The 25,110-nt window shown below is 35.6% G+C and overlaps 1 protein-coding gene across 1 annotated transcript in view; it reads right to left on the reverse strand.

Moving 5' to 3' along the window:
* Window positions 1-919: 919 nt before the first annotated feature.
* Window positions 920-25,110, reverse strand: part of LOC145686180 (pancreatic triacylglycerol lipase-like) — a 160,375-nt gene continuing 136,184 nt past the window's right edge. The window contains exons 4-7 of the mRNA XM_081759200.1: window positions 24,307-24,555; window positions 21,817-22,038; window positions 8,955-9,114; window positions 920-1,349 (exon numbers count right to left, since the gene is read on the reverse strand). Coding sequence (XP_081615326.1) covers window positions 1,283-1,349; window positions 8,955-9,114; window positions 21,817-22,038; window positions 24,307-24,555 — 698 coding nt within the window. The 3' untranslated portion in view covers window positions 920-1,282. The remainder of the gene's footprint in view (window positions 1,350-8,954; window positions 9,115-21,816; window positions 22,039-24,306; window positions 24,556-25,110) is intronic.

Consider the following 25,110-nt stretch of genomic DNA (forward strand, 5'->3'; position numbering starts at 1 on the left):
TATACATGTCCAGCACAGTTAAAATTCCAACAAAAGCTCTCCCACCGTGAATCGAACCCGTGGCCTAGTACATCAAAGGTGAGCGTGCTAACCACTAGACCAGCGGGAAGGGCTATTGATTCGTACTAACCCATAACATTTTGTTCAGCTGAATGAGGCATATGGATTGATATGTATAAGTGATCTCTGGACAGGTTTTTCTCTCTTCGGTCGCTAACAAAATTGTTGAATGTTACTGCAAAAAAATAAATTAAAAATAAATAAATAAAATTAGAAAAACAACTCAGAGTTATTGCGTTTTCTGGAAAAAAGATGGTGCTTTCGAAATTTTCAGCTTCATGTATCAACCTTCCAATTATGTTCTTGAATTAAAACTTGTTCATTAACGTCATCCGAAAGATTAGACGCTGTTTCATTTTCCTTAACCCAGTGGTGCCCACCCCCCCTCATGTCCATGACGCACCCCCCCCCCGCAATTGTCTATCCATAGGTCTTCCATGAAAAAAAATCTTTTCGATTAATTTTTACACCCCCTCAAACATATTTATATGATTTTTAACCCCCCAAATATTTCAATGACGCAGTTTGCGTCATAGCCCCCCCCTTGTGGGCACCCCTGCCTTAACCTAATAAAAACAAGATAATTCAATTTCTGTGAATCATCAATCGCTATTTTCATTTAATAAACAATTATTTAAAAATACAAACCCAGCAGTTCGTTGTCCATTTTGTAAGCATACAGAATACAAGAAATAACATTACTTTTGATAAAGCAGGATTCATTTGTACTGAACAAATCACACGAAAAGAAAGTATCAAAACAAAAGATTGCGTAAATGTAAGAAACAGGCATGTATAAAACAAAAATATATATTTAAAAAATCAACTGTTCTCCAACTAAGAAGAAAAACAAATAAAATGTTTTGAAATAACAACAAGAAAAATATTTATTTCCTATTTAAAAAAATAAATACATAACGTCTTTTCAAAATTACGAACTTTAGCTCAGGAAGACATTGTTTCTAATCTCACTTTTCGTTTTTTCAAATAAACACCAAAACAAGTTATTTCTTATTGTTATTATAAATCAAAATGTATTCGCAAGCATCTATATTAACTCAATTCAAAAATTAATGTCTACACAGTAAAAATAGTAAACTACTTTTCTCAGCTAAAATATCAGTTAAATGCTCTCAAGTTGAAACGGCAACAATTTACATTAAAATATTTTAAACAACGTTCGTAATTTTCGTATTCATACTTTTAAGTTACGCTACAGGTATCAGGAATTTAAACGGCTGTCTTTTGCTGGATCTTCTTCAATTTTTATGTAGTATTTTCCTGTAGCTCTGAAACAAAAATAAACAAATAAATAAATAAAATAAAGTAAAATTTTGAAAAAAAAAATTAAAGAAAATCAATGTGCAAGGTCAGTTTGCACATGTAGTACGAAACATGTATACATTTCCCTCTTTTATAATTTTTTAACCAATTGAAGTGATTTAAAATTATGTCTACAACTTCAGAAATTGAAAACAAATACATACACTTTTAATGAAAGATACTATTCGGTTTTCAATATTGATGAGATCATCTATACCTTATAAAACATTCCATCTTTTAAAGTACTTCTGCCCCAAATACAATGACAAAAATTATCATCTCATCATATACTTAACTATCATATTTTAACATATATTTGCAGGAGAAAAAGAGAAGCAAATTTATATTTTTTTCTAGTTTTCCACAATAGTTAACATGCCTAATTTTGAAACCAAGAGATTAAATTTTTTTAGCTGTTTTAGCATCATCTCCATAGTGAATCGTAAGCAGTATACTCTTTATTCAGATACCTGTAACATTATAACAGTTTTAATAATAATAATAATAATAATAATAATAATAATAATAATAATAATAATAATAATAATTATTATTATTATTATTATTATTATTATTATTATTATTATTATTATTATTATTATTATTATTATTATGTAGACGAAGGTGAATGCTTAAGTAAAACTGAATGTAAAAGTATTCATACATTCCCCAAAAATATACCCATATAGGGAAATGTATAAATTAAAGGCAAAGAACTGCAGTTAAGTGGATTTTTCCCGAATGCACTGAAACACAATGGGACAATCTTAGTAACAATATATTGAATAAAATAATTAAAACACAAATGGTCTATAAGCACTTCCCACTCTCGAACTAATCTCAAAACACTGTAAGATATTTCACTAAACTTGCAGTAAGACCACTGGCGCAAATCCCGGAGGGGATGAGGGGGATATGTCCCCTCCAATCTTGGAACTGGGAATCTGTCTTTCCCCAAAATCCGATTTGAATGTGTTTTTTGGGGGAGAAGTGTGATGATTTGTGTCTAATTGCCACAAAGGAAAGAGATGAAATCGATGACCCTCAAGAATAAACCACAAATCTGCCCGCCTTCCAATGATGAAGACAAATCTGCTCCCCTGATTCTCCACAGCATTGTTTCTCAACTTCATAACTATTTCGAACATCGCTTAAAAAAAGATTATGGGAACTGTCTTTCCCGTCCCCTCCAATGTTGAAGACAGATTTGCGCCGCTGAGTAAGACACTACTTATGTGCTGCCTCCATTTCATTGCTAAATACGATTAACATAACATTTTGTCAATAAAGTTAATTTAAAAATAATAATTAATTGTTTCTATTATTGGGAATTGTTTTAATATCAGTCATATTGCTGTAATTGAGAGACAGGATGGATTAGTGATAAACCACTCATCCCTAAGATAATGGCTCCTGATTTGGCACTGAGTTTTTGGTGGACAATATCGTATTGGGTGGGCTTTCTCGGAGTTTTCCCGTGTTTTCCTCTCCGACTATTTAATGTCCTACATTCTTATTCCACAAATTCTTTTATAATCATATCATTATTCAGTTTTATTGTTTATTCATCTCTTTTAGCCTAAATGTAGAAGGCTAAATTAAAAGCCTTTTTGTATTCCTATAGGCTAGAATTGATTGGATTTAACAATGATGCCTTGTCAGGGCTTACTCCAATAATGCGTTCAAGATGCGCGTATTTGTGTTATATATATATATATATATATATATATATATATATATATATATATATATATATATATATAACACTTTGTTAATGGTTCAACCAAATAACATACTGCATTCGTTACACTGTAAAAAATCGTGTTATTTCAACGACATGCCTGTGTGTTAACACGATTGTGTTTAAGAATAACACAAACAAGTGATTAGAACAACTCACTCTCCATTTGGAGTTGTGTGTCAAATGCCGGGAGTTGAAATGACACAACCTGTGTGTTAACACAAGTGTAGAATCTTCGGAGTTGTTTTCTGCGTGATTGCCAAATATGCCTATGTTGGGATCTAATTATAAAGGATTATCAATTGAAGCTATAGACAAACACAGTAGAAAGAAATACTTAAACAAATCCAGGTATACGCAAAATTTCATCTACCACATTTGATGCATTTATTGCTTCTTTTTCGAAGCGAACGTGTACAAGAAGCAACAAATGCATCAACTTTATTAGATGGCAACTGTCGCCGATCATTTGAAAGTGAATATGGAAGAACTATAAAATAAAGTAAATAGACAGTCGTCATTTTGTTATAAAATTACATGGCGAGCAGATTTTATCTTATCCCGAACGGTTATCGTCGAATATACGCGGCTTAAAGGAGCACTCTGATTAGTCAAATTCAAAAGACCTCAAAAATGTATCCCTCTACAAGCGACGTTTTCTTCATTGCCTCCGTGGCCAAATCGGAAGAGCACGCGGCTAGTAATGGAAAGGTTCATGGTTCGTCCCCCCACCACTGGAGTATTTTTTTTTACTTGTTTAAAGTGTTTTTTTAGACAGCATAATTTAAACACATTACGCATATAGGCGATTTAACATATTTTGAGGAAGTAATTTTGTGGTTCATTAACGCTTAAGGCACGGCTCAACACCGGTTGTGTTTTAAAGACGTAACACACCCCCTGTGTTAAACGCCAACACCGCGGGGTATGTGTTGAACTAACACTGCATAGTGGTAGTCACGCTGGAACCACTGCCTTGTGTTAAAATTGTGTTGAATTAACACAACCATTTTTTACTGTGTAGGCATTATACAATAAGCACTTGCTTGCTCCCAAACTTTCTTATCTTGTCGTTCTCACTGGTCTAGGTGTGCGCGCCTTTGGTGTACACGGTTTCGGTTCGTATTTCCGGCGGGAAAGCCTTGAAATTCGAATGCATTACTGTGGTTCGGATTCCGCCTTGAAATGTAGGTCCATATCTCACATAGTCTCGGTGTTGAAAATTTATTCTAAGCTCTAACCAACCTAACATTCCTTTCACAGTTAATTTAATCAACTTTTTAATCATAATTTTTTGACACTGATACAGCTTAGAGTGTGAAGACAGGAAGCAGTTTCTGATAAATATCATATACATTTATATACTGTATAACGTTAAGTGAGAACTTACGAGTGAATAATAGCGTAATTATTATATAATAGATTAAAATTCACAAGGAAGCGAAGAATCACAATGCATTGAAAGAAACAAAAGGAAGTTAAAGGATGATTCAGCGGTTGTTAATAACCTTTCCCACCTGTCTTCAAAAATGATGCATCACATAAGCCTAGTAACAATAGAATAACTTTCGTTTCCCTCAGTGTGTCATTTCCTTAGTAATAATGTAATATTACCCTACAATTGTTATGCTAGAAATGATGAATCACAAATGTCAAACGCTTGAACCTAATTTCCATAAATACATTTCCCTCCATCTCAAATGCACTGTAGGAGTGACACGGTTTACGATACAATAATATCTGCGAATATACAATGAATAGGGACCGGATTTTTAGGGTTTTTATTTACGTTACTTTAACCTTATTAAAACAAATAGTTTGTTCCCTTTTAAGATACTGTTTTATTATTGTTTTAGCCATGTTTATATTAATTTGACACTACAAACCTGCATTCAATCAGATGCAAACAAAATGAACAGACTTTCCTTGTTATTGTAACTTTAACCCAAATCATTCCAAAAAGAATGTATTAAGATAACATACTCGTACATGAATACAACTTAATTTGAACGAAAGTTTTCATATTTAAAGCGTTAAATGAAGAAGTATTTACGCAAAACGTAGAATAATATGTTCGTTGTTAAATTGAATTGTTACAATGCAAACTATATACTTGTTCAAATCTCTGTGAAATACTTCATTTTGCCCCTTGAAATATTTTTCTACCAAGAAAATGTTCGCTCCATACTACAAGAAGTTACCAGCGCATACTTCATGCATGCCACCGCTTTCGGTCCCCATAATAAGTCCCCATATACTACTTCTCTTTAAAGAGCAAATGGTACTTCCTTCATTTTTGCGTATCCCGGATTTCGTTCAAAACTCGGAAAAGCTTCGCATAAAAAGTGTGGTTTGAATTAGCATTCTTTTTTCAGTGCAACAAACATGTGATTCATATACAGATACTACTCCAAATAAAATATTTTCTACATTTGCCGAGACCTATTCTTTTCTAGGTAGGGATATAATAAAGTGGAAATGGAAATGAATCAAATAACGGGAAATCAGGTATCTTTTAAAAAAGAAAGAAGCTTGTGAATAGCTATCAAAATAAGAAAAACATATCAAGAAATTACAGTGTGGAACATCATTAATTTTCAGAAGATCTCCGATTCCTTGTGGAATGGAGGCACATAAGTCATCAATGGTTTCCAGAGAAATATTGTATCATTCCTCATGTAGAACAGAACGCAGTTCCGTCAGTGAGAGTGGAGGAGGATATCTGCCGTGTCGTGACAAAACGCTGTAACTTTGGCGGAGAAGTTTTGCGAAAATGAGCCTTAAAGTTTTCATTCGAAAATGTGATCTGTATCGTGTAGAACCAGTGTATCTTGACCTTGGAAACACGTGGTTACATGTAATGTTACGTAAATGCATGTTGTGTGATTAAATTTGGTGAAAACTGATTGGTTGACCATTATTGCCTAGTTACACTGGTTCTACACGATACAGATCACATTTTCGAATGAAAACTTTACGGCTCATTTTCGCAAAACTTCTCCGCCAAAGTTACAGCGTTTTGTCACGACACGGCAGATATATGATCCGAATTTGAGCTCCAGAACTGACCTCAGCTTGGTCTCGACATTGTCGAGCCAGGGAGAAACGTAGTTCATCGTGGTGTTCACGAAATCATGCCTCAACAGCTCGAGGTGTCTGAATTAGTGCATTAATGTCTTACAAAATTGCACCATTGGTCGAAAATAATATCTGAACCACTGGATGAACGTGGTCACTCACAACATCCACCTAATCACTGGTAGTAACGAGCCCTGTGAGAACAATCTAAAGATCCTACTGAATAACAGGAAATTGCAGCCCACAGTATCTCAGAACCGTCGCCTTGTTTCACAGTAGGGAGAAGATAATTTAGAGCAAACTTTATTTGAATGTCCACTCAAAATACAACCTGTTGTTGGAAATAAGGTGAAAGGGACTCTTAACGACCAATGATATTTTAACAGATAATATACGCAAGAATAAGAATCTCGTAGGAATCTTTAGAAGATGTATCAAGTGAATCTCTGTACAGATTTTAAAAGATAGTTTGTCAATTCTTTCTTTTCAAGTTGGTAATTGCACTGTAGGAGGCACAAACATTAACACTGAGGAGGAAGGACAAAACTATGTCATTTTATTTGGAAAGCGATAATGAAATGTTAGTAAAAATAAAAAAAAAACTATTTTGGAGAGAAAATTCCACTACTGGATCTAATTAGTGAGGAAATTATAGTGTAAGAGATATGATAGAACATATTGTAGAAGGAAAAGAAGAAAATTAAACATTCCTTACTTCAAGAAGAAAAGGTTAACGAACAATTGCAATGTATTGAAAGTTGTCAGTATTCTCCAAGTGATCTGTCAACAAGAGTAGAATGTTTGTGAAACTAACCAAATCTCACGATATGATGATTCAATAAGTGTATTGTGAAGAGCAAGTATGTATTGGATGCATCAAACACTCTTTTGCAATAGCAATTAATAACACTTAAATGTCTCGAAACCTTAATTCGAAGATACATTCAGATTCTGTGTGTGTAAGAATAAAAAATAGCATAAGAACTTGAGGTGAATGATACACATGGATAAGTTTTTACGGATCACTTACACAACGTAAAAGTCCACAAAATCAATTTCGCTGTAGTTGCGTCTTTGATATTTTGTCAACAGATGTGTCCTCTACGTATAGGTCCAAAATGTACAGTAGTAAAAGTAATACAAGTTGTCCATGAGTTATTAACCCACTTTCAATAACTACAAATTTATTAGGCTGATGCGAGTGAATTGTCTGCTTTGACGTCTCATAGATCTCAGCAACACAACACAAGGATGTTCTAAGGTCACGTGTCTAAACCGCAAACTCTATACATTTCCAGTAACACAACACAAGGGTGGACTAAGACCATGCGTCTAACGTCACATACTCTATACAAGTCCAGCAATACAACACAAGGATGGACCAAGGCCACGCGTCTAACACCACTAACTCTATATATATATGTCCAGCAACGCAAGAATGGGTTAAGGTCACGCGTCCAATGCCACAAACTCTATACATGTCCAACAAAAAGGCGGGGTACCTAGACAGGCAGGTGTTAGTACGCTGTTAAGCAAGATCTATGAAAGTGTACCATGGAGAACACAAACCTTAAAAAAAATACATTTGGGTTAGAAATTTTGAATAATCGCACCATTCACCTTTTGTTTGACAACTTTCTTTCTGGTGTCAGCATTGCAAAATGAACCATTAGGACACCGACCACATCATCTTCGGATGAACTTTCCACAAACATCTTCGGAGCAGACCATCAGAAAAATCTTAGTGCCATTGCAAACGAATTACACATACACTCAATAACACTGTCATTTTGCGACTGTATGCAATCGGTAAACATAAAAAAGTTGGGACTCACGGATGCCGTATGAGTTGACATCAGCCAACAACAACCGCCGTTTCAAAGTACGTAAATCTCTGAGTATAAAGAATAATCAAGAAAGTTTCCTGCATCACATTATCACTTCAGATAAAAAAAAAATATTCTGCTATGACAGCCGTAAACGGTCACAACAATGGTTGGATCGTGACCAACATCCAGGACGATTTTCTAAACCAGCTCTCCACCTACAGAAAGTAATATATTGCTGGTATTCTAGTTTATGATGGAAGTGATTGAACATGTTTTTCTCAGTTGAAGTGAAACCATCAATACAGATCGTTATAGTTGCACCGTAAGCTTGTTCACAAGCATCCAGCAATAATTGAAAACATTGTGTCCTCATGTTGCAAGACACTGCTCGCCTGCGTATCTCGCAAAAGGACGGCGCAGGCTCTCCACGAGTTACAGCATGAAGTCCTTCCTTATATAGTATATTAACCCGATATTGCTAGCACTGGCTACCACCTCTTGAGACATCTCGATCACTTCTTGCGAGAGAAAACTTCTCAGATGATCTGGCGGTGCAACGTGCGGTTGAGGACTTCTTCATATCACAGGATCCAGACATATTTGGTCATAGAATCAAATCGTTCACTGGACGATGGCAAATCTGTGTGGTTACAGACGACAACTATTTCTATTAACCAGGTATAGTGGTTATCCTTTTTTTTTTTTTTAGGCAGGAGGGTCTTTAGAAATGATGCAACTGAGTAAAGATTTCATTTTCCTTAACCTAATAAAAACAATATAATTCGATTTCTGTAAATCATCGATCGCTATTTTCATTTAATAGACAATTATTAAAAACGACAAACCCAGCAGTTCGTTGTCCATGTTGTAAGCATACAGAATACAAGAAATAACATTACTTTTAAAAAAAGCAGGATACCTACTTGTGGGGTACAGAGTATCCCATAGGAACTTTACTTCTACTGTCAGCACAAGAATCAGAGGTATAAGCTTTCCAGCTTTCACAGGGTGTTGCTACATATCTCTTTGGGTCTAAGACAGTTTGGGCGTAGTACATGTATGACCGCCAGTGACTGCAGAAAACTACAGAAAAGAAAATTAGAAAACTTTAGTCATGCAACACACAATAAACTAAATGAATAATATTACTGATGGCACGTTTTATTATTTTCTAAAAACAAATATGTTTATTTTTCGTACTGAATATAATCAGTATTCACAAATAACTAGTATCATAAAATATCAATCAGCTATTGTTAAATGTCATCAAAATAAGCCTAGTACATAAACTATGAATGCCAGATTTTTTAGAGAAAAAAGGGAAGTTTTATGGTTTTAGGTGGACAAAGGAAGATACGATATTCAGAATTTACATATAGGTCTAACAAACACATATATGGTTTCACATAGTGTGGTGAGTGAAAAGTGTTAAAAGTTAGTATATAGATAGTGTAAACAAAAAAGAATGTAATTAAGTTTAGAATGATGGTTTAGAAAATGAAGAGCGTAACTATGTGATTGTATAAGTAGTTGAACTGTTGTAGGAATGGAGCAATAAATAGCTAAAGATATTGATATTTAGGTAAATGAGCCAAAAGTGTCAATTTATATATTAGGTTTAATGTAGGGCCAAGGGTGGCTTGCGTTATTAGGATATTTTGCGGAATACAGGAAGGTTCCTGTCTAATTATAGTGGGTTGTGGTTATGGTAGAAGCCAAATAAAGATTGATGGTGAAAAAGATAGTAGTATCGACATTTATTAGTAATTACTAGCAGTTTGGAAATTTAATTAAAACCAAATACCTTTGCACAAATAAATTATCCACTACCTAACACATAGTAGCGTGGAGTAATTTTAACTTGAAACTGGGACAGTTTAATTTTCAAAAAACTGCGACACAAAAAAAAAAGTAGATCACAGTTTACGGTGAGAGCTCCTGTAGTTTGAATCCCGCGTTAAGATGTAGGACCTTGTCTCATATTGGCTCGATGATGAAAAGGACGTCACACTCAAATCAAATCAACCAAGTTTGTAACGCAATTCCTTATTGCTTTTTGATTGTAATATTATGAAGACGTTGCATCTCTCAACACTCCTACATCCTTTTTAATGTTAAAAACATGCTAATTGCAGGAATTAGCAAAATTCAGAATCACTTGGAGTTCTACTTTTAGACCTATTAGTTCAAAGTAACTTTGGCTCTTGACAATAGTATATCACGCTCGATCGAAATATGATCGACGCGGTGTTGACAGACGAAGGCGAAGAAGATGCTAAAAACCAAATTATTCTGAAACATAAGGTTTGGATGTCGGTTAGATAGAAGATAAAAACGCAACCTATTGCATGTTCAAAGTAGGATGGTGATTCAAATGAGAACCTTAAAAGTGCAATAAAATGCTGAAAAGTTGTATGATGAAATTGGTATTTGGCAGTAGTGTTCCTTCAGTTTCACAAAATGACCGACAGGTGGCAGAGGAGACGGCGACAACATTAGTACGAAGATGACCGGGACTAGGCCACTAGCAACGTGCACCACGTTAGAGCACCGATCTGTGATATATTTCGGGGGTAGTGAGGGTGTCAAAACTATTGAAATTCATCGCAGGATGACAGCATAGTACGGTGATTCGTGTGTGTACCTACAGCAAGTGTATGAGTAGTGTAGAAAGTTTAAAAATGGCGTAAGCGTCAATAAGTTTACAGAGGATAACAGGTGTATTACTCTGAAGGAAATTGACACCCTTTTTATCATTAGTGTTAATTTTACCGCGCAATATTGTCCATAACGTGCTGCAGTTCAACAAAGTGTCCGCAAGATGGGTGCTACGTAACATGACAGCTGAATTGAAAGTCTGTCGCGTCGATGCCTATGAAGAACTGCTGCGAAGGTGATTCATTTCTGGAAAAAATCGTTACAGGTGATGAGACCTGTGTACACTACAATTAAGCTGAAAAAAAAATCAAGCAAGGAATATCGTCATAGTTCATCACCGAAACCCAAAAATTTCCGCACTCAACCATCAGCGGGAAAAATCATGCTCACTCTCTTCTGGGATGCTAAGCGAATCATTTTGTAACATTACATGAAGCAGGGGAAACAGTAACCAGTACTTCTTATTCATATCTGCTCACAAAATCAATTTAGCCCGACAATTCGGAGTTATCGACGAGGACTTCTGCCTTCAGGTGTATTGTTACAGCATGACAACACTAGACCGCACACCGCCCCAGCTTGACAGTTGGGATTATCCAGGATTTGAAATTTGAATATCTCCCAGATCACCTTATTCACCAGATCTCACCCTTGGTGACTTTCATGTGTTTGGACAGCTCAAAGAATCGTTGGGAAGAAAGCATATCAGAAGTGATGAAGAGGTGAAAACCACAGTGCACGAGTGGCTATAGTCACATAGCCATACACTTCTGAAGCTTTGGAATACTTGCATTGAACATCAGGGAGACTAGGTTGACAAATGATAGATATGTTTTTATCATAAATGTTATAATATATACAACACTTTTAAGGCTTTAATCGCAGCAGATAATGTCTGAACATCATTTAACAGCTGACGATAGAATCTAATGGATGTGAGGGAATCATTATACAGAAATCAGACGTAAAGTATTGCGCCGTGAACATGAGTGGACTTTTCGGAAAACTGCGCTAAATTTTACAATTTTATTTCATGAAAGGCGCAAGCCCATGGAGAAATTTATGCTGTGTATGAACAAGATATGTTATCAAAAGCATCAGCTAAAAGACATTTCAGGCACTTTCATTCTGGAAACTTTGATGTTCAAGATACTGCTCATAGTAGGTGACCGATCACGGTAAAAGTCGAGTAAGACTGGCGTGTAAGCAGTCATAAAGACCAGATGCATGTTTAACATCCATCAGAAATTGAAAGAATTAGCTGGGAGATTTTACTGCATCCACCGTATAGCCAGGACCTGGTATTGTCAGGAAACCATTTGTTTCGGTCTCTACAGAACTATCTGAACGTTGTTAAGCTAGTTTCAAACGAGGGATGTGAAAACTACATGTCACAACTTTATTTTTTTGACCAGAAATCACAGTACGGCGATAATATTCATGGTGGTGAAAAAATGTCAGAAGGTCGTCGAACAAAATGGTGAATATGTGATTTCATAATTTTCTTTTCAAATCATAATAATCATAGCTTTCTCAATTTCGATCTTCAAAAGCTGTATACATTTTTTTAGAGAACCGGACATTAATTTGCATGTAATAACGTCTTATTACTTATAGAACAAGACTTTCCAAGGTATTTGGAGAATGTTTCCAGAAACACTATAGCCATTATCTTTATGCAAGTCTTAACGTAACCTGTATTGTTCCCACGCTATTAATCGGTAATATAAGAACTACTAATTATCGAAAGTAAGATAATATTTTTCAATTTAATTGCTGGCCTTAGAATGTGTATACGGTAACTCGTTTTCAACGCTGATAATGTCATACCGTCTAATCGGCTACCGAAAACACAAAGACTTTTACGTTCATTTGGCCACTGCCTAATAACTATTGTTTATTCCAACCTAGCTGATAGGAGATAAAAAACAAGTTACCCTATTTCTTTCACCAACACTCACGCGCGTTGTCCAATAAACATGAATTTTGGTTCCAATTTCCACCCTCAACCCCCGCACACGGAAGTATATAATGTATGTAAATAGATGTAAAGAATTAAGTATAACTTTCGTAATACTTACGCATTTAAAAAAAAAAACCATTTTATTACATTTATCGTAATAGTCAGATAAGTAGCTTATCTTTTAGTATAACGGTAAATTTAAATGAACAGTTGTAGCTAGTCTGTGTTTTGTGAAATCGTGTTGGAATTCAAGCGATGTTACAAGGTTGAGAATTGAACGGATTCTTACTGCGTTCATACAATAGTTTTATATCAATATGCAATCCAAGAATAAATACAATTTTTATGGTAAACGTGCTAGAACGCTAACATGATACAGGAGGAAATGATAAAAACAACGCAGCTTCCGTGAGGCCGTATTATAAATAGGTAATCTTGCATAGATTTGCCAGATTTCTGAAGTTCCAAACCGGGACACTGGTAATGCCAATACATTTATTAGATTTTAAATGGTATTTTATGTCTGAACGTCCGGCTTAAGTTTAGAGTTGCCCCTCCAGTACAGAGTTGCCCTTCGACTTTGCAACATACAAAAAACAGTGATTAAAGTATTAAAAATTGTTACATTTCACTTAACTTCAGTACTCCGTGGGCTTCACACAATTTTAAAAGGTTTTCTTCATTAGTTTTGCGCATCAGTTACACCTGTTCGCCATATTCGCCATATTTTACAACTACTAACTTCCATATATCTTTTCTCGTATTAAAAATAACTCTCCTGCCGAATTTACATTCCTAAACATTAAATAAAAACTTCAAATTATCATTTCTTACCCCATTTCTCCTGTAAATTTTCCTGATTTTTATAAAAAGCGGAAGGGTAACTCTAAACTTAACCCGAACGTCCACTATGAGCAATAGAGAATGCCGATCCTCACTGTATCAGCCCCGTCTGTACAAAATTTTTTTCAGAAATTAAAATTCATACTTTAACTCATCATTAAAATTACACAATTTTTCAAGCGTTGTGAATCAAATAAAACACCCGTCAAGTATTAGGTCTAGTAATACTCCATTATCCCTTTCCGGATCCTGGCATTTTGGGCTATTTTTTAGACTTTCAGTCAAGCAGCTACTGCATCGTCACTATTTATCCTAGGATCATGGTTCATACCTCATTCTCTTCAGAATAGAGCAGGCTTTCAAATGGTATCACTTCCATGCCCATACCATATACCAGGAGAGGGAAAATTGATGTCAAAGGGAAAATTTTGATGGGGAAATTTTTTTGTCCAACTTTGGGCCCCACTGCCCCCCCCCCTGTGTAAACGTAGAGACCTCCAAAAAATCTCATGAATAGTACGTGATAAACTAAATGTGTATACCAAATTTCAAGTTTCTATCTTGAACAGTAAGGGCGGGAGAAATTTTATCAGGATTTCCCACCATGCCCAAAACTACCGCGAAACACCATGATCTCAGGGAAAAAATTTCCTCAGACATCCCTAATTACCCTAGGGTCATGTTTCGCCCATCATTCTCTTCAGAACAGAACTGCCTTTCAGACGGTATGACTCACGTGTCTCTATCATGTATGTAAAGGGGGAAAATCCCGAAGAAAGGGATTCTTTGGGTCTAAAAATCCCTTTTCTCAACTTTTGCCCCTCTGAACCCCCCTGTTTTTAAGCAGAAATAAAAAAAAACTTCTGTCAAATACTACTCGGTGGACTGAATGTTTGTGCAAAATTTCAATCTTCTACGTGAAAAAATAGGCACGCCAGAAAAATTTCCCTACCATGCCCCACTTTTACCCTATACAGAAGTATATTTGGATAAAAATTCACTGAGACGGCCCTAATTACCCTAGAATAATAATTCGACCGTCGATCTCTTCAGAATGGAACTTCCTTTCAGACGGTATGACTCACGTGTCCCCATCGTGTATGTGAGGCGGGAAAATGACGAAAAACGGGATTTTTTGGGTAAAAATATCCCTTTTTTAACCCTTTGCCCATCTGGTTCCCCCCCTGTTTTAGCACTGACATCGGAACAAAAAATCTGGTAAATACTACTCGGTATACTGAATGATTGTGCAAAATTTCAATCTTCTACGTGAAAAAATAGGCCCGCCAGAAAAAAGTTCCCTACCATGCCCCACTTTTACCCTATACAGAACTATATTTGGATAAAAATTCACTGAGACGGCCCTAATTACCCTAGAATAATAATTCGACCGTCGATCTCTTGAGAATGGAACTGCCTTTCAGACGGTATGACTCACGTGTCCCCATCGTGTATGTGAGGCGGGAAAATGACGAAAAACGGGATTTTTGGGGTAAAAATATCCCTTTTTTAACCTTTTGTCCCTCTGGTTCCCCCCCTGTTTTAACACTGACATCGGAACAAAAAATCTGGTAAATACTACTCGGTGGACTGAATGTTTGTGCAAAATTTCAATCTTCTACGTTCAAAAATAAGCCCGCCAAAAAATAATGAACATAAGGCTTAAAAAGGCTTAAAAAGGGAAAAAATACATTTTAAGATTATGACGTCATCACCTTCTATGTCTGGACGCAGGACGGTCTGAAACCATATGTAATGTCTTCTACAATGTCTCTGGACTTGAAAAACAACAACAACAAAAAAAAAACGGACGAAAAAGCTCAAATAGAAGAGAAATAACGCAATGTACCATGAAAAATGCGTATGGTACAAATTGTACCAAGGATTCGGAAAGGGTTACATAATACTACAACACAACAACTCGACGTAGGTCATAGATTCCAACTCGTATAACTTAAAAAGGTTGCTAGATCGTAGATCCAAATTGTCACTAGATCACAATGGAAAAAGTGCTAGAGGTTGTTAGATAACTCTGCGACTAGAAACTAAATTTCCCCGTCTGACCGGGATTAAACACGAAACCGACCTGACGCCGGGAAGACCCAATCAAAACCGGGACTGTCCCGGTCAAACTGGGACGTCTGGCAAACCTAATTTACATTTAAAAAAAGATTAAAGGTAGAATTTTAGCAGGATTGATTTAATTCATAATGTCTTCTGTCTCTCAGATGAAAGAATCATGATATTAACTTTATAACGAAATGAGTTCTTATTATTAGAAATTCATTTTTTTTTACCTAGGTACAAAAAATACGATTTAAGTCAAATCTTTTATAATGTAAATAATAATCAGTGCTTCTTATAAAAATAAAAATTAAAAATAGGATGGTAGCGGGTTTTGATAATGGCTAAAAGGATTAGGAATAGCTTGTCAGCATCAGATACAAATGAATTAGAAAATATTTTTAATATCTACACAACACTGCATTAAAAAATATATCTTTCCATGTCAAAAGCAACTTCTTTTCCCCTTCTGCAATGGCAAAGAGATAAGGAGAAGCAGGTCGGTAGCCAGCCTAAAACTTTAGGTGGGGGAGCCCGTAGAAGTTAGGGGTTCGACCCAACCATATTATAGTTCATCAACATATTATAATGCATTTGCAAGCCTGCCGTGAAAAGTTTAGGGGAGCCAGTAAAACTTTAGGGGAGGCGGCACCCATAGCCCCCGTGAATACGGGCCTGGGGATAAGGGGAGTTGATTTTGATTGCCTATCAGCTTATATAGAATGAATATTAATAATGGAATTTTCTTTTTGTATTCCTCAAACAGATTTCAGTAAACTTACTTGAGATTTCAGCAATTTTACAGTTATTTGCATTCACTATGTACTTTACACAATCAATAGAAACAGAATAGTTCTCAGATAAATACAATCATTATAAAATTATGCTCATTAATATTTTCATATTATTGTAGTTATTTATTTTTAGAATAGGCTGTGTGCCCAGTTAGAGTGTCGTTTTGTGTAATATTTCTTTTATTTTACAAAACCAATCTTTATCTGACTCTCAAAATCGGTTCAAGCCAGTTTACTTAATGAAAGCTAAGCGGAACACGTTGGAGTAGGGTGACTAGTTTCTTTCTTTTGTGGATCTTAACTAGTGTGTGGAATGCTGGGGATTAAGGAATAGAAGTGAATAGATAGGTTGATAATAAGGACTAGTGATAAAAGTGTAGTATACCAGAAGTGAGTAATTACGATATAACTTCACTACAAAGAATTCACTTGAACACACCAACTAAATTTTCTGATCAACGGCAATCCGACCTCGTTGTTAATATTCACTAGGAATGCAAACGTTTATCGTCGCACAATTACGAATAAAAAGTCTTCTTATATTGTTACTGAGGATTCCGCACAAAAGATACATAATCCAATTTCGAATTTAGGTGAAAGAACAAACAGCATGCTTGGCTATCTTATTCGGCACTCTGATTGGATCACCGTGTTGATAGAGGGAAAGGCAGGAAGAAAACCAGGAAAAGGAAGACCAAGGAAATAATATCTAGATACAGTTACGAAGAAACCTTATCAAAGTATAAAACAGCTCTTCTAATGAAGAGAAAAGTTTTAAGATGTCCTTATTGCCCACTAACCTATGGTTGAGGAGAGAAAGGAGAAGAAGAATTAGAAGGTAAACGATAATATTATAGTCTTAATATTCTGATATTTATTGTAAAATATTTATCTACGCAGGTTGAAACTAAATAATTATTTATGATAATACTAGCAGCGTTCACCCCGCTTCGCTGCGGTCACCCCGGAACGCAATAAACTTTGTTACTTAGATAATTTTTACTTTTTCGCTTTCAAGTGATATGATAAAAACCATAGAAGATTGCAGTAAATGTTAACATTATATCGCCTGTCATTTATGTTAACCCGCCTCGCTTCGCTGCGGTCACCCCGGAACGCAATAAACTTTGTTACTTAGATAATTTTTACTTTTTCGCTTTCAAATTGCAGTAAATGTTAACATTATAGCGCCTGTCATTTATGTTAACCCGCCGAGTGACACGGTCATGCGGGTTGCATATAAATACGTTTATTTTTATACCTATGATGAACTAACAAAGGATTTGTACGTTATGGACACTTGAATGGTCAATTATCTCAAGACACTGGTAATTAAAAATTAAAGTGATATGATAAAAACCATCTAGGGTCCAAATCCTAATAACCCCCCAAAAATGAAAGAAATTGGTTCAGCCGTATTAGCGTGATGAGCTAACAAAGGATTTGTGCGTTCTCTTTTATATAATAGATTCAGTATAAACATTTGGCACTCATTCCATTTGAACATCATATACTCATAAAATTATAATCAACGTAGGCAGGACAAATTGAAACGTTTCCGTGCAACATGCACGGAGAAAAATTCGTTATCCGGATAGCGGTATATTGTACAGCGGGGGACAGTTCTAAATGGTACACCTTAGCCGTAAATCTCCATATGGCTGTACCATTTAGAAGTGTCCCCCGCTGTACAAATATACGGAATACCTACGGAAATCTTTACGAAGGATACATTATCTAGATGATAATACGTAATGCCCTTTTCCCACTTCGATGTTAGATCATGCCGCTGCAGAATGTCTGTCAGCTAACAGTCTTGTGTATATTACATATGTAAGACGTCTGTCACATACGTCAGCTATATGTTATATACGTCCATCTGTATGTGAGATCCTGCCGCCTATGTACGAGTAAAGTTCTTTCTTTCTCACGGAAAGTACGTTTATTCGGAACACTTAAACGAGAAGTACGTATAAAACATACGTTTTTAGGTATACGTTTGCTGTACAATGTTACATAGAGTTGTATGTTAAGTCCAAAAAACTACAGCATTTATGCAAGTAACCTGCGTTTTTAAGTACGCCACGTACGCTTTTCTATCTCAGTGTGATCTCCAGCCAACCTCTTCGTCTTACCTAGGATAATTTTTTTTAAAATACCGTCCACCAACCGTAGTTTACTTCGTCTGTCTTTCCTTGTCCTGCCATTACACTTTCTATCATATCCATCATGATACAGAAACTAGTAATTAGATTTCTGGGCTTTCGGCATCTATGGCCATGTTAGCCCGTCACGTGTAAGAGATGATGTTCCTCGACGATGACACTATCCAAGGAAAGAGAAGGAAGAAAGGATTGGGGAAGGAAGGAAGTGCTCTGGGATCTGTATGTTAGATACCATCCCGGTATTTGCCTGGTGTGAACGAGGAAAACCCAGGAAATTGTCATTCAGGATGGCTGGTCTGAAAAAACTTTTACTTTTTTTCGACCAAGTATCCCCACCAGGAATCGAGCCCGGGACCGCTCGCACCAAAGACGAGAGTGTTAGTGACTACACTACGCGGGGCTAGCCCATCATGCTACAGTTCCCTCGCAGCCAATGTCTCAAACAGTTTCTCTTCCTCTTTCTAATCAAATCTAAAAGTATTCCTTTGTTCCTTACTGTTCTTTATTCGTTTTCCGTTCGGCCCACGTAATTCAACCTCAAGGGAATAAAGTCGAATTATTAAAGATGTAAGAAAAAGACAAAATGTTTACGGTACGCTCATGTACATAATAAAGTTAACACTATTTTTAGCATTATAAGAATTATTTACAATATATGGACATGAATGTTTTAATCTATGAATCAAATAAAAATCTTAAAGATGAAATTCCTCCAAATAACCAAAAATGTGGACTTGATTCTCTTGAGCACTGAGCGGACCAATTCTATCCATTTTCTCCACACCCAATTTTTATATAGGCTATATCATAACACATTGGTTATTTTGTTTTGAGTTTTGTCAGTGTAAAGAGATTTCGGCAAAGCTTAAATTTAATTAGAACATTTTCTTTCTGTACCTTAAGTGTAACAGAACAGCTGCGGTGAGAAGTTATCCATTTGGGGTGTGATAGAACATGCAAAAAGGAAATAATCATAATTTTACAATCGAAAGAATATATTAAGAAGAATACTCAGGGCCGTCATTTGGGGAGAGCAGGGAGCAACTGTCCCGCCTAAGGTTGAGAAACGCATGCTTTTAATTAATTGTGTATTAATCTCTCTATATAAAAGAAAAAGTTCTGACTGACTGATTGATCTACGACCAGGCCAAACTGCTTAAGCTAGAAACTTGAAATATGGACAGGGCATAGGATTTGTCAAGTAAGACCCCACTTAAAAAGGATTTTTTTTTTAGAAATTCGACGGAAAAGGGAATGAAAGACGGTGGTAATTGTAATCTTAAAATGGATACATACACACACACACACACATATATATATATATATATATATATATATATATATATATATATATATATATATATATATATATATATATATAGACGTGTTCAAATTATTAGACTCAACATTCGGTTTCAGAATATTTTACTGTTCTAAAAAGCTTGCGTCAGAAAACGCGTTTGAATTTAGTCCAAATTACTGTTCTGTAACTGTTCTAATTTCTTGTGATCATGGCACATGCTTTTCAATATCAATTCAACAAATGCGTACCTGACATTTAAATATAAATACTATACAGTGTGTGTATCTAAATTGGAAACAAAAAATGAAATGGAATAGTTACAAGAAAATGATCTCTAACACAAAGATTACTATTTCGTATGAAATCCGTTATTCTTTATTAAGTCTTTTATCCTTTGTGGCATGCTATATACGAGTTTAGCACATTTTGACTTCAATTCAGTATCATGATACTACAAATTGTTGATCTCTTCGATCAATTGATGTTTGGTTGCAATATGCTTCTTCTTTAGCTTTTCCTTCATGAAGCTCCAGGAGTTTTCAATCGGGTTCATATCAGGACTATTGCCCGACTACGAAAGAACACTAATTTCGTTGTTCTCGAAGAATTTTGTTAGCATTTTTTTAATGTTTCCCTTAGAAGAGAAGAAAAAAGAGAGGGGTTGCAATTGTTATATGCCATATCTCGAGAGTCTTTCTATTAGATGAGTAAGAGATATAAGAAGTGCGAGGCCACAGGCCGAGCAAATACGGGGGTGTGGGGGTCAAGTTCCTAACTGGGTGAAGGCTAGTATACTAATAAAAATCGTGGAATATTTATGTCGGTGGACTATCTTGCTCCCTCCTGGAAAAATCTGAGATGGCACGACTGAGAATTCTTATGTCAAAATGATGAGATCACCGAAGTGTTGTAATGCTGTAAGATTCTAAATTTGCAGGAAGTAACCTCCAACTGACGGCAACATACATACGAAGGTTATATTTGGCTCATTTCGTTGATCAGTATACTAAGGAAACTAGGAAATAGGCTTACTATATTAGCTGTTTACAATTTAATATGGGCTTAAATAAATTTATACACACATCACAACTTCAAATTATATCGGCAAAAATACTGAGAAATAACGAGATGCAGAGTACATCAGAAATAACTCTACGGATTTCATATATATATATATATATATATATATATATATATAACAAAGCAGCATTCATATTATGCAAAATTTTATTTTACAGTTGGAGGAAAGCAAGGATTACTAGTTTCTTTCACATTTGCTAATAACAAACTGTATTATTGTGTCGCACAGTTATAATGAATAATATAACTTTTTTGAGCCAAAAGTTCGATATCATTTTGTTTGTCTCGGAAGTCATATCAGTGAAATGCCAATCTCTGTTGTTTGTGTATTTCTGAAATCTGTACTACTACTACTCTAGTCATTCTGTGGTGTCCGCATGCTGAGAGGGTTTATCAAGAGGCTTTTTTTTTTTTAAAGCGCATGCTGTTTCTCAAACCATTTGCACCCAAACAAAATGATCTTTCTGTCGGTAACATTACTTACCCCACGGCTACACCTTGCTCGAAATGCTAATTACTATGTGAGATGCTAGATTTGTCATACTTGAAACACGTTTCTGCCTCGTACGTACAGTGATGACTGTTCCAACTACGATGCCGAATGAATTGATTAGGCATGTACTGTTCGAAACCACATCCTAATTTTCCCCGCATCACTAGCGTCAGACCAGATAACAATAAATTGGGAAGTTATTTCCCAGCCCATATGGGAAACAAAATGATAAATTTTGCTCTTTCAAAGTGTGAAATAACACTTTTACATAACGTCTATCGTTGCTTCGTTATTCATAAAATATGCATAAAATCCAGGAGTCATTTCTGCCGTATAGTGTATAACATGTTTAAATTAAATAATTTATAGCTTCATAGTTTCAAATTCAAGACAATCTAATTTGCCGATTTTTAAAAACTTACTTCTTGCCCCTATTCCTCTCTTAAATATTAAATCAATCACGTTACAACCAGGCTGAGGAGCTTCACCCTTATTTGGATAAAAGTCAACATGGCCTAACTGACGTCGCATGCCAAAAATTCCACCATCTGTGTGGATAATATCTACAAATTGTGCGTCTGATTTATCCAGAATTTCAGAATCTGGTGAGTTTCTTCCATACAATGGTAGTGCTGGATCAAGACCTGTAAGCAAGAAGTGAGATAAAGAATTCAGTACCAGATGAAGGCAAAGAAAAAAAAAACTAAAGACTTTAAAATTAGCCTATTTATTGAAATACGGGGTGATTCTGACATCATATAACAGAGTGTGAAATGTAATAGAAATGGCTATAAATACAAAAGTCTACGGAATTAAGTATGATACCCAATATTGATTGGAAGAACTCCTTCAAAGAAAGAAAATGACACTGATTTTAAACTCTACTAGAAGAACACGGAAGATTAAAACAAATTAATGATCAATACGCGAACAAAAGATTAGCAAACATAACCTATCAATCGCTCCAGAAACTAAACTTGTAACACGCACGGGAGGTATTACAAAGAAGATAAAGTATAGTCACAATGAATGGATATTATTACTGTCAACAACTAATTTTACTCATAATTCTCATATAACAGAAGCATGGGCTTACCTCTTCACTATTACTGCTACAAAACAAATCAATAAAAAAATGTTAAAGTTCTTTACACAATTAGACAAAATGAAGTAAGCAAAGCAAAGGGAAAATAGATATTTCTAACCATGAAGTTGGAGGACTATAATCACAGATGATGTGAGTAGATGCAGATTTCCGTATCAATATAGCTTTTTCAATAAGAATTTTCGAGTTAATCATCCAGCCAGTATTACTCAATGACGTCCTGTATTGAAGTGTGACGACCCGTTTATAGCAAATAATCACCAGAGCAAAATCATGTTTCGATAGATCTGAGTTAAGTTTGACTGACTCTGTTTATACATACTGTATATCGGGTTTAGTGTGTGAGCGGCGATTGAAGAGAAAGTGTATAATCTTGCTGCCGGAAGAATGGCAAATATGACAATTGAGCAGAGCATTAACTTAGATTCCTTGTGAAATTAAAGAAATTATCGAGAGAGTGTGCGAAACTGTTGAAGGATATGTATGATAATGACACGATGTCAAGAACGCAAGTGTTTGAGCGACACAAACGCTTTAGCAAGGAACGCGAGAATGTTGATGATGATGAAAAACCAGTTCGTCCTGTCACAGCAATAACAGAGGAAAATATGGCAAAATGATTGACATTATCTAGAAAGATCGCAACCTCAACTTTCGAATAGCAGGCATGGTGGGTACCGATAAAGAGTCTATCCGTACAATTCTGCACGAACATTTGAACATGCGCAAAGTTTACGATAAAATGATACCAAAAATCTCACTCAGGAGCACAAGGAATTCAGGAAGCACGTAGCAGGTATGCAGTGACACGATGTAGCGCCTGGAAGCAAAACCGGATTTGTTAACGAAAATCGTCACTGGTTTCGAGACATGGATCTTTCATTATGATCCTGAAACGGAAAGGTAATCCATGTACTGGAATACTTCCTCATCACCACGAATGAAAAAGGCACGCAAGAGGAAATCAAAAGTGAATGTCATACTCATTGTGTTTTTCTGATATCAATGGACTGCTCCTGTTTACATGGTTACCAAAAGGTCAAATAATGAATAAGCAGTATTATCAGTAGGTTTTGATGAAGCTGTGAGAAGGCGTAAGAAAGAAAAAAGATCCTCTTCTGGAAAAACAATGAATGGATTGTGAATCACGTCAATACTCCTTCGCATACTGCTTAGACCGTTAAGCAATTTCGGGTAGCTAAAGGATTCCACTGTTGGAACACGCACTTATTCATCAGACTTGGCGCCGTGCGATTTGTTTTTCGAAAGTGGAATCCGCCTTCAAGGCAACTCATTTTCAAAATGTGGAATAGGTGAAGCAGAAAACAGCAGTAGTACTTAAGCCTGTGACACCTGAAGATTTTCACAACTGCTTCCAACAATTTAAACTTTATATGGAAACGTGTATAGAGAAGATAGAGGAGTATGTGAAAGGGAACACCTTTAATTTCTAAGTTTATAACAATAAACAGTACTTTTGGCACCAGTTCCGTTATTATATGTTAAAAAGAAGTAATACTTCAACTTCCAGCAAAGCTCTTTCATAGATTAAGAAATATACACTTGTTTGCAGCAATTTTACGAATGACTTTCAAGAGAATATTTCTGTTTTTTTTTTTTTTGTTTGTTTTTTTAAACAAAGAGACAAGTACAGTATTTTACCTATTGTGAAGATCCACTTAACTATTACTTTCTTTTTTTGTCTGCATATGCTTTCCTTCAAAACACTCTGCAACATTACAACAAAGTAAAATCCAAGCTTTTTCTCTCTTTTTTTAAAGTGTAATATTAACTTGAAAACTTCTACCTGTAATTCTTGGTAGTTTTCCAGATTGCACATAATAGCCTACAGCGCCAGCTGCATGAGCTCCAAGACTATGTCCAATCACATGAATGTTCTCAAGCGGGTAGTTTTTACTCACGAGATAATCAATGAATTTTGCAGTGTATTTTCCAACTTGTATCGTGTTTTTCTTCCCATTACAGTACCAGGGCCCTGCAGCTAATTGAGTCCAATCAACGATAATAACATTGTAATCCCCACTTCTTAAATAGGCTGTAAAAAAGAATGAAGAATTTATGTAATTTTAAATACACACACACAAATCGCAACTGCAGTTAGGAAATAAAGAAGAAATATCCTGTATGTAAGCAATGTAAAACATTTTTGTTTGGCATTCAGAAATTAACGAATATGAACTCATTTTCGTCTTTCATTTGATTTTTTCTTGAAAAACCAATCAATCAAGAAATATAGTGGAGTTCAACCGAACTTATCCGATCTGGATCAAATTTGGCATGGTATCAGACAGTGGCGTATTTACGATTTTGTTTCGGGAGGTGCTTTGCTAACTTTCGGGGGGGCTTTGCCTGAAAATGTGAAAATTCTGTAAGATATTTCATATACTGTACTATAGTAAGTAAGATTTCGGGGGGGGGGTTAAGCCCGGAAGCCCCTTCCCTAAATACGCCACTGGTATCAGACCTCAAACACCTATACCCTATACAAGTTCATGAAATATTATGGTATGCAGAGTATGTTATGTTTGATAACAGCTGAAAAAGAATAAGAAACATTTTGTAATGCCGCTCTCAGCGAAGCATTACAACA

The sequence above is a fragment of the Thermobia domestica genome, chromosome 5 (genome assembly GCF_964235325.1).
Source record: "Thermobia domestica chromosome 5, izTheDome1.hap1.1, whole genome shotgun sequence".
NCBI classification, from domain to species: Eukaryota; Metazoa; Arthropoda; class Insecta; order Zygentoma; family Lepismatidae; genus Thermobia; species Thermobia domestica.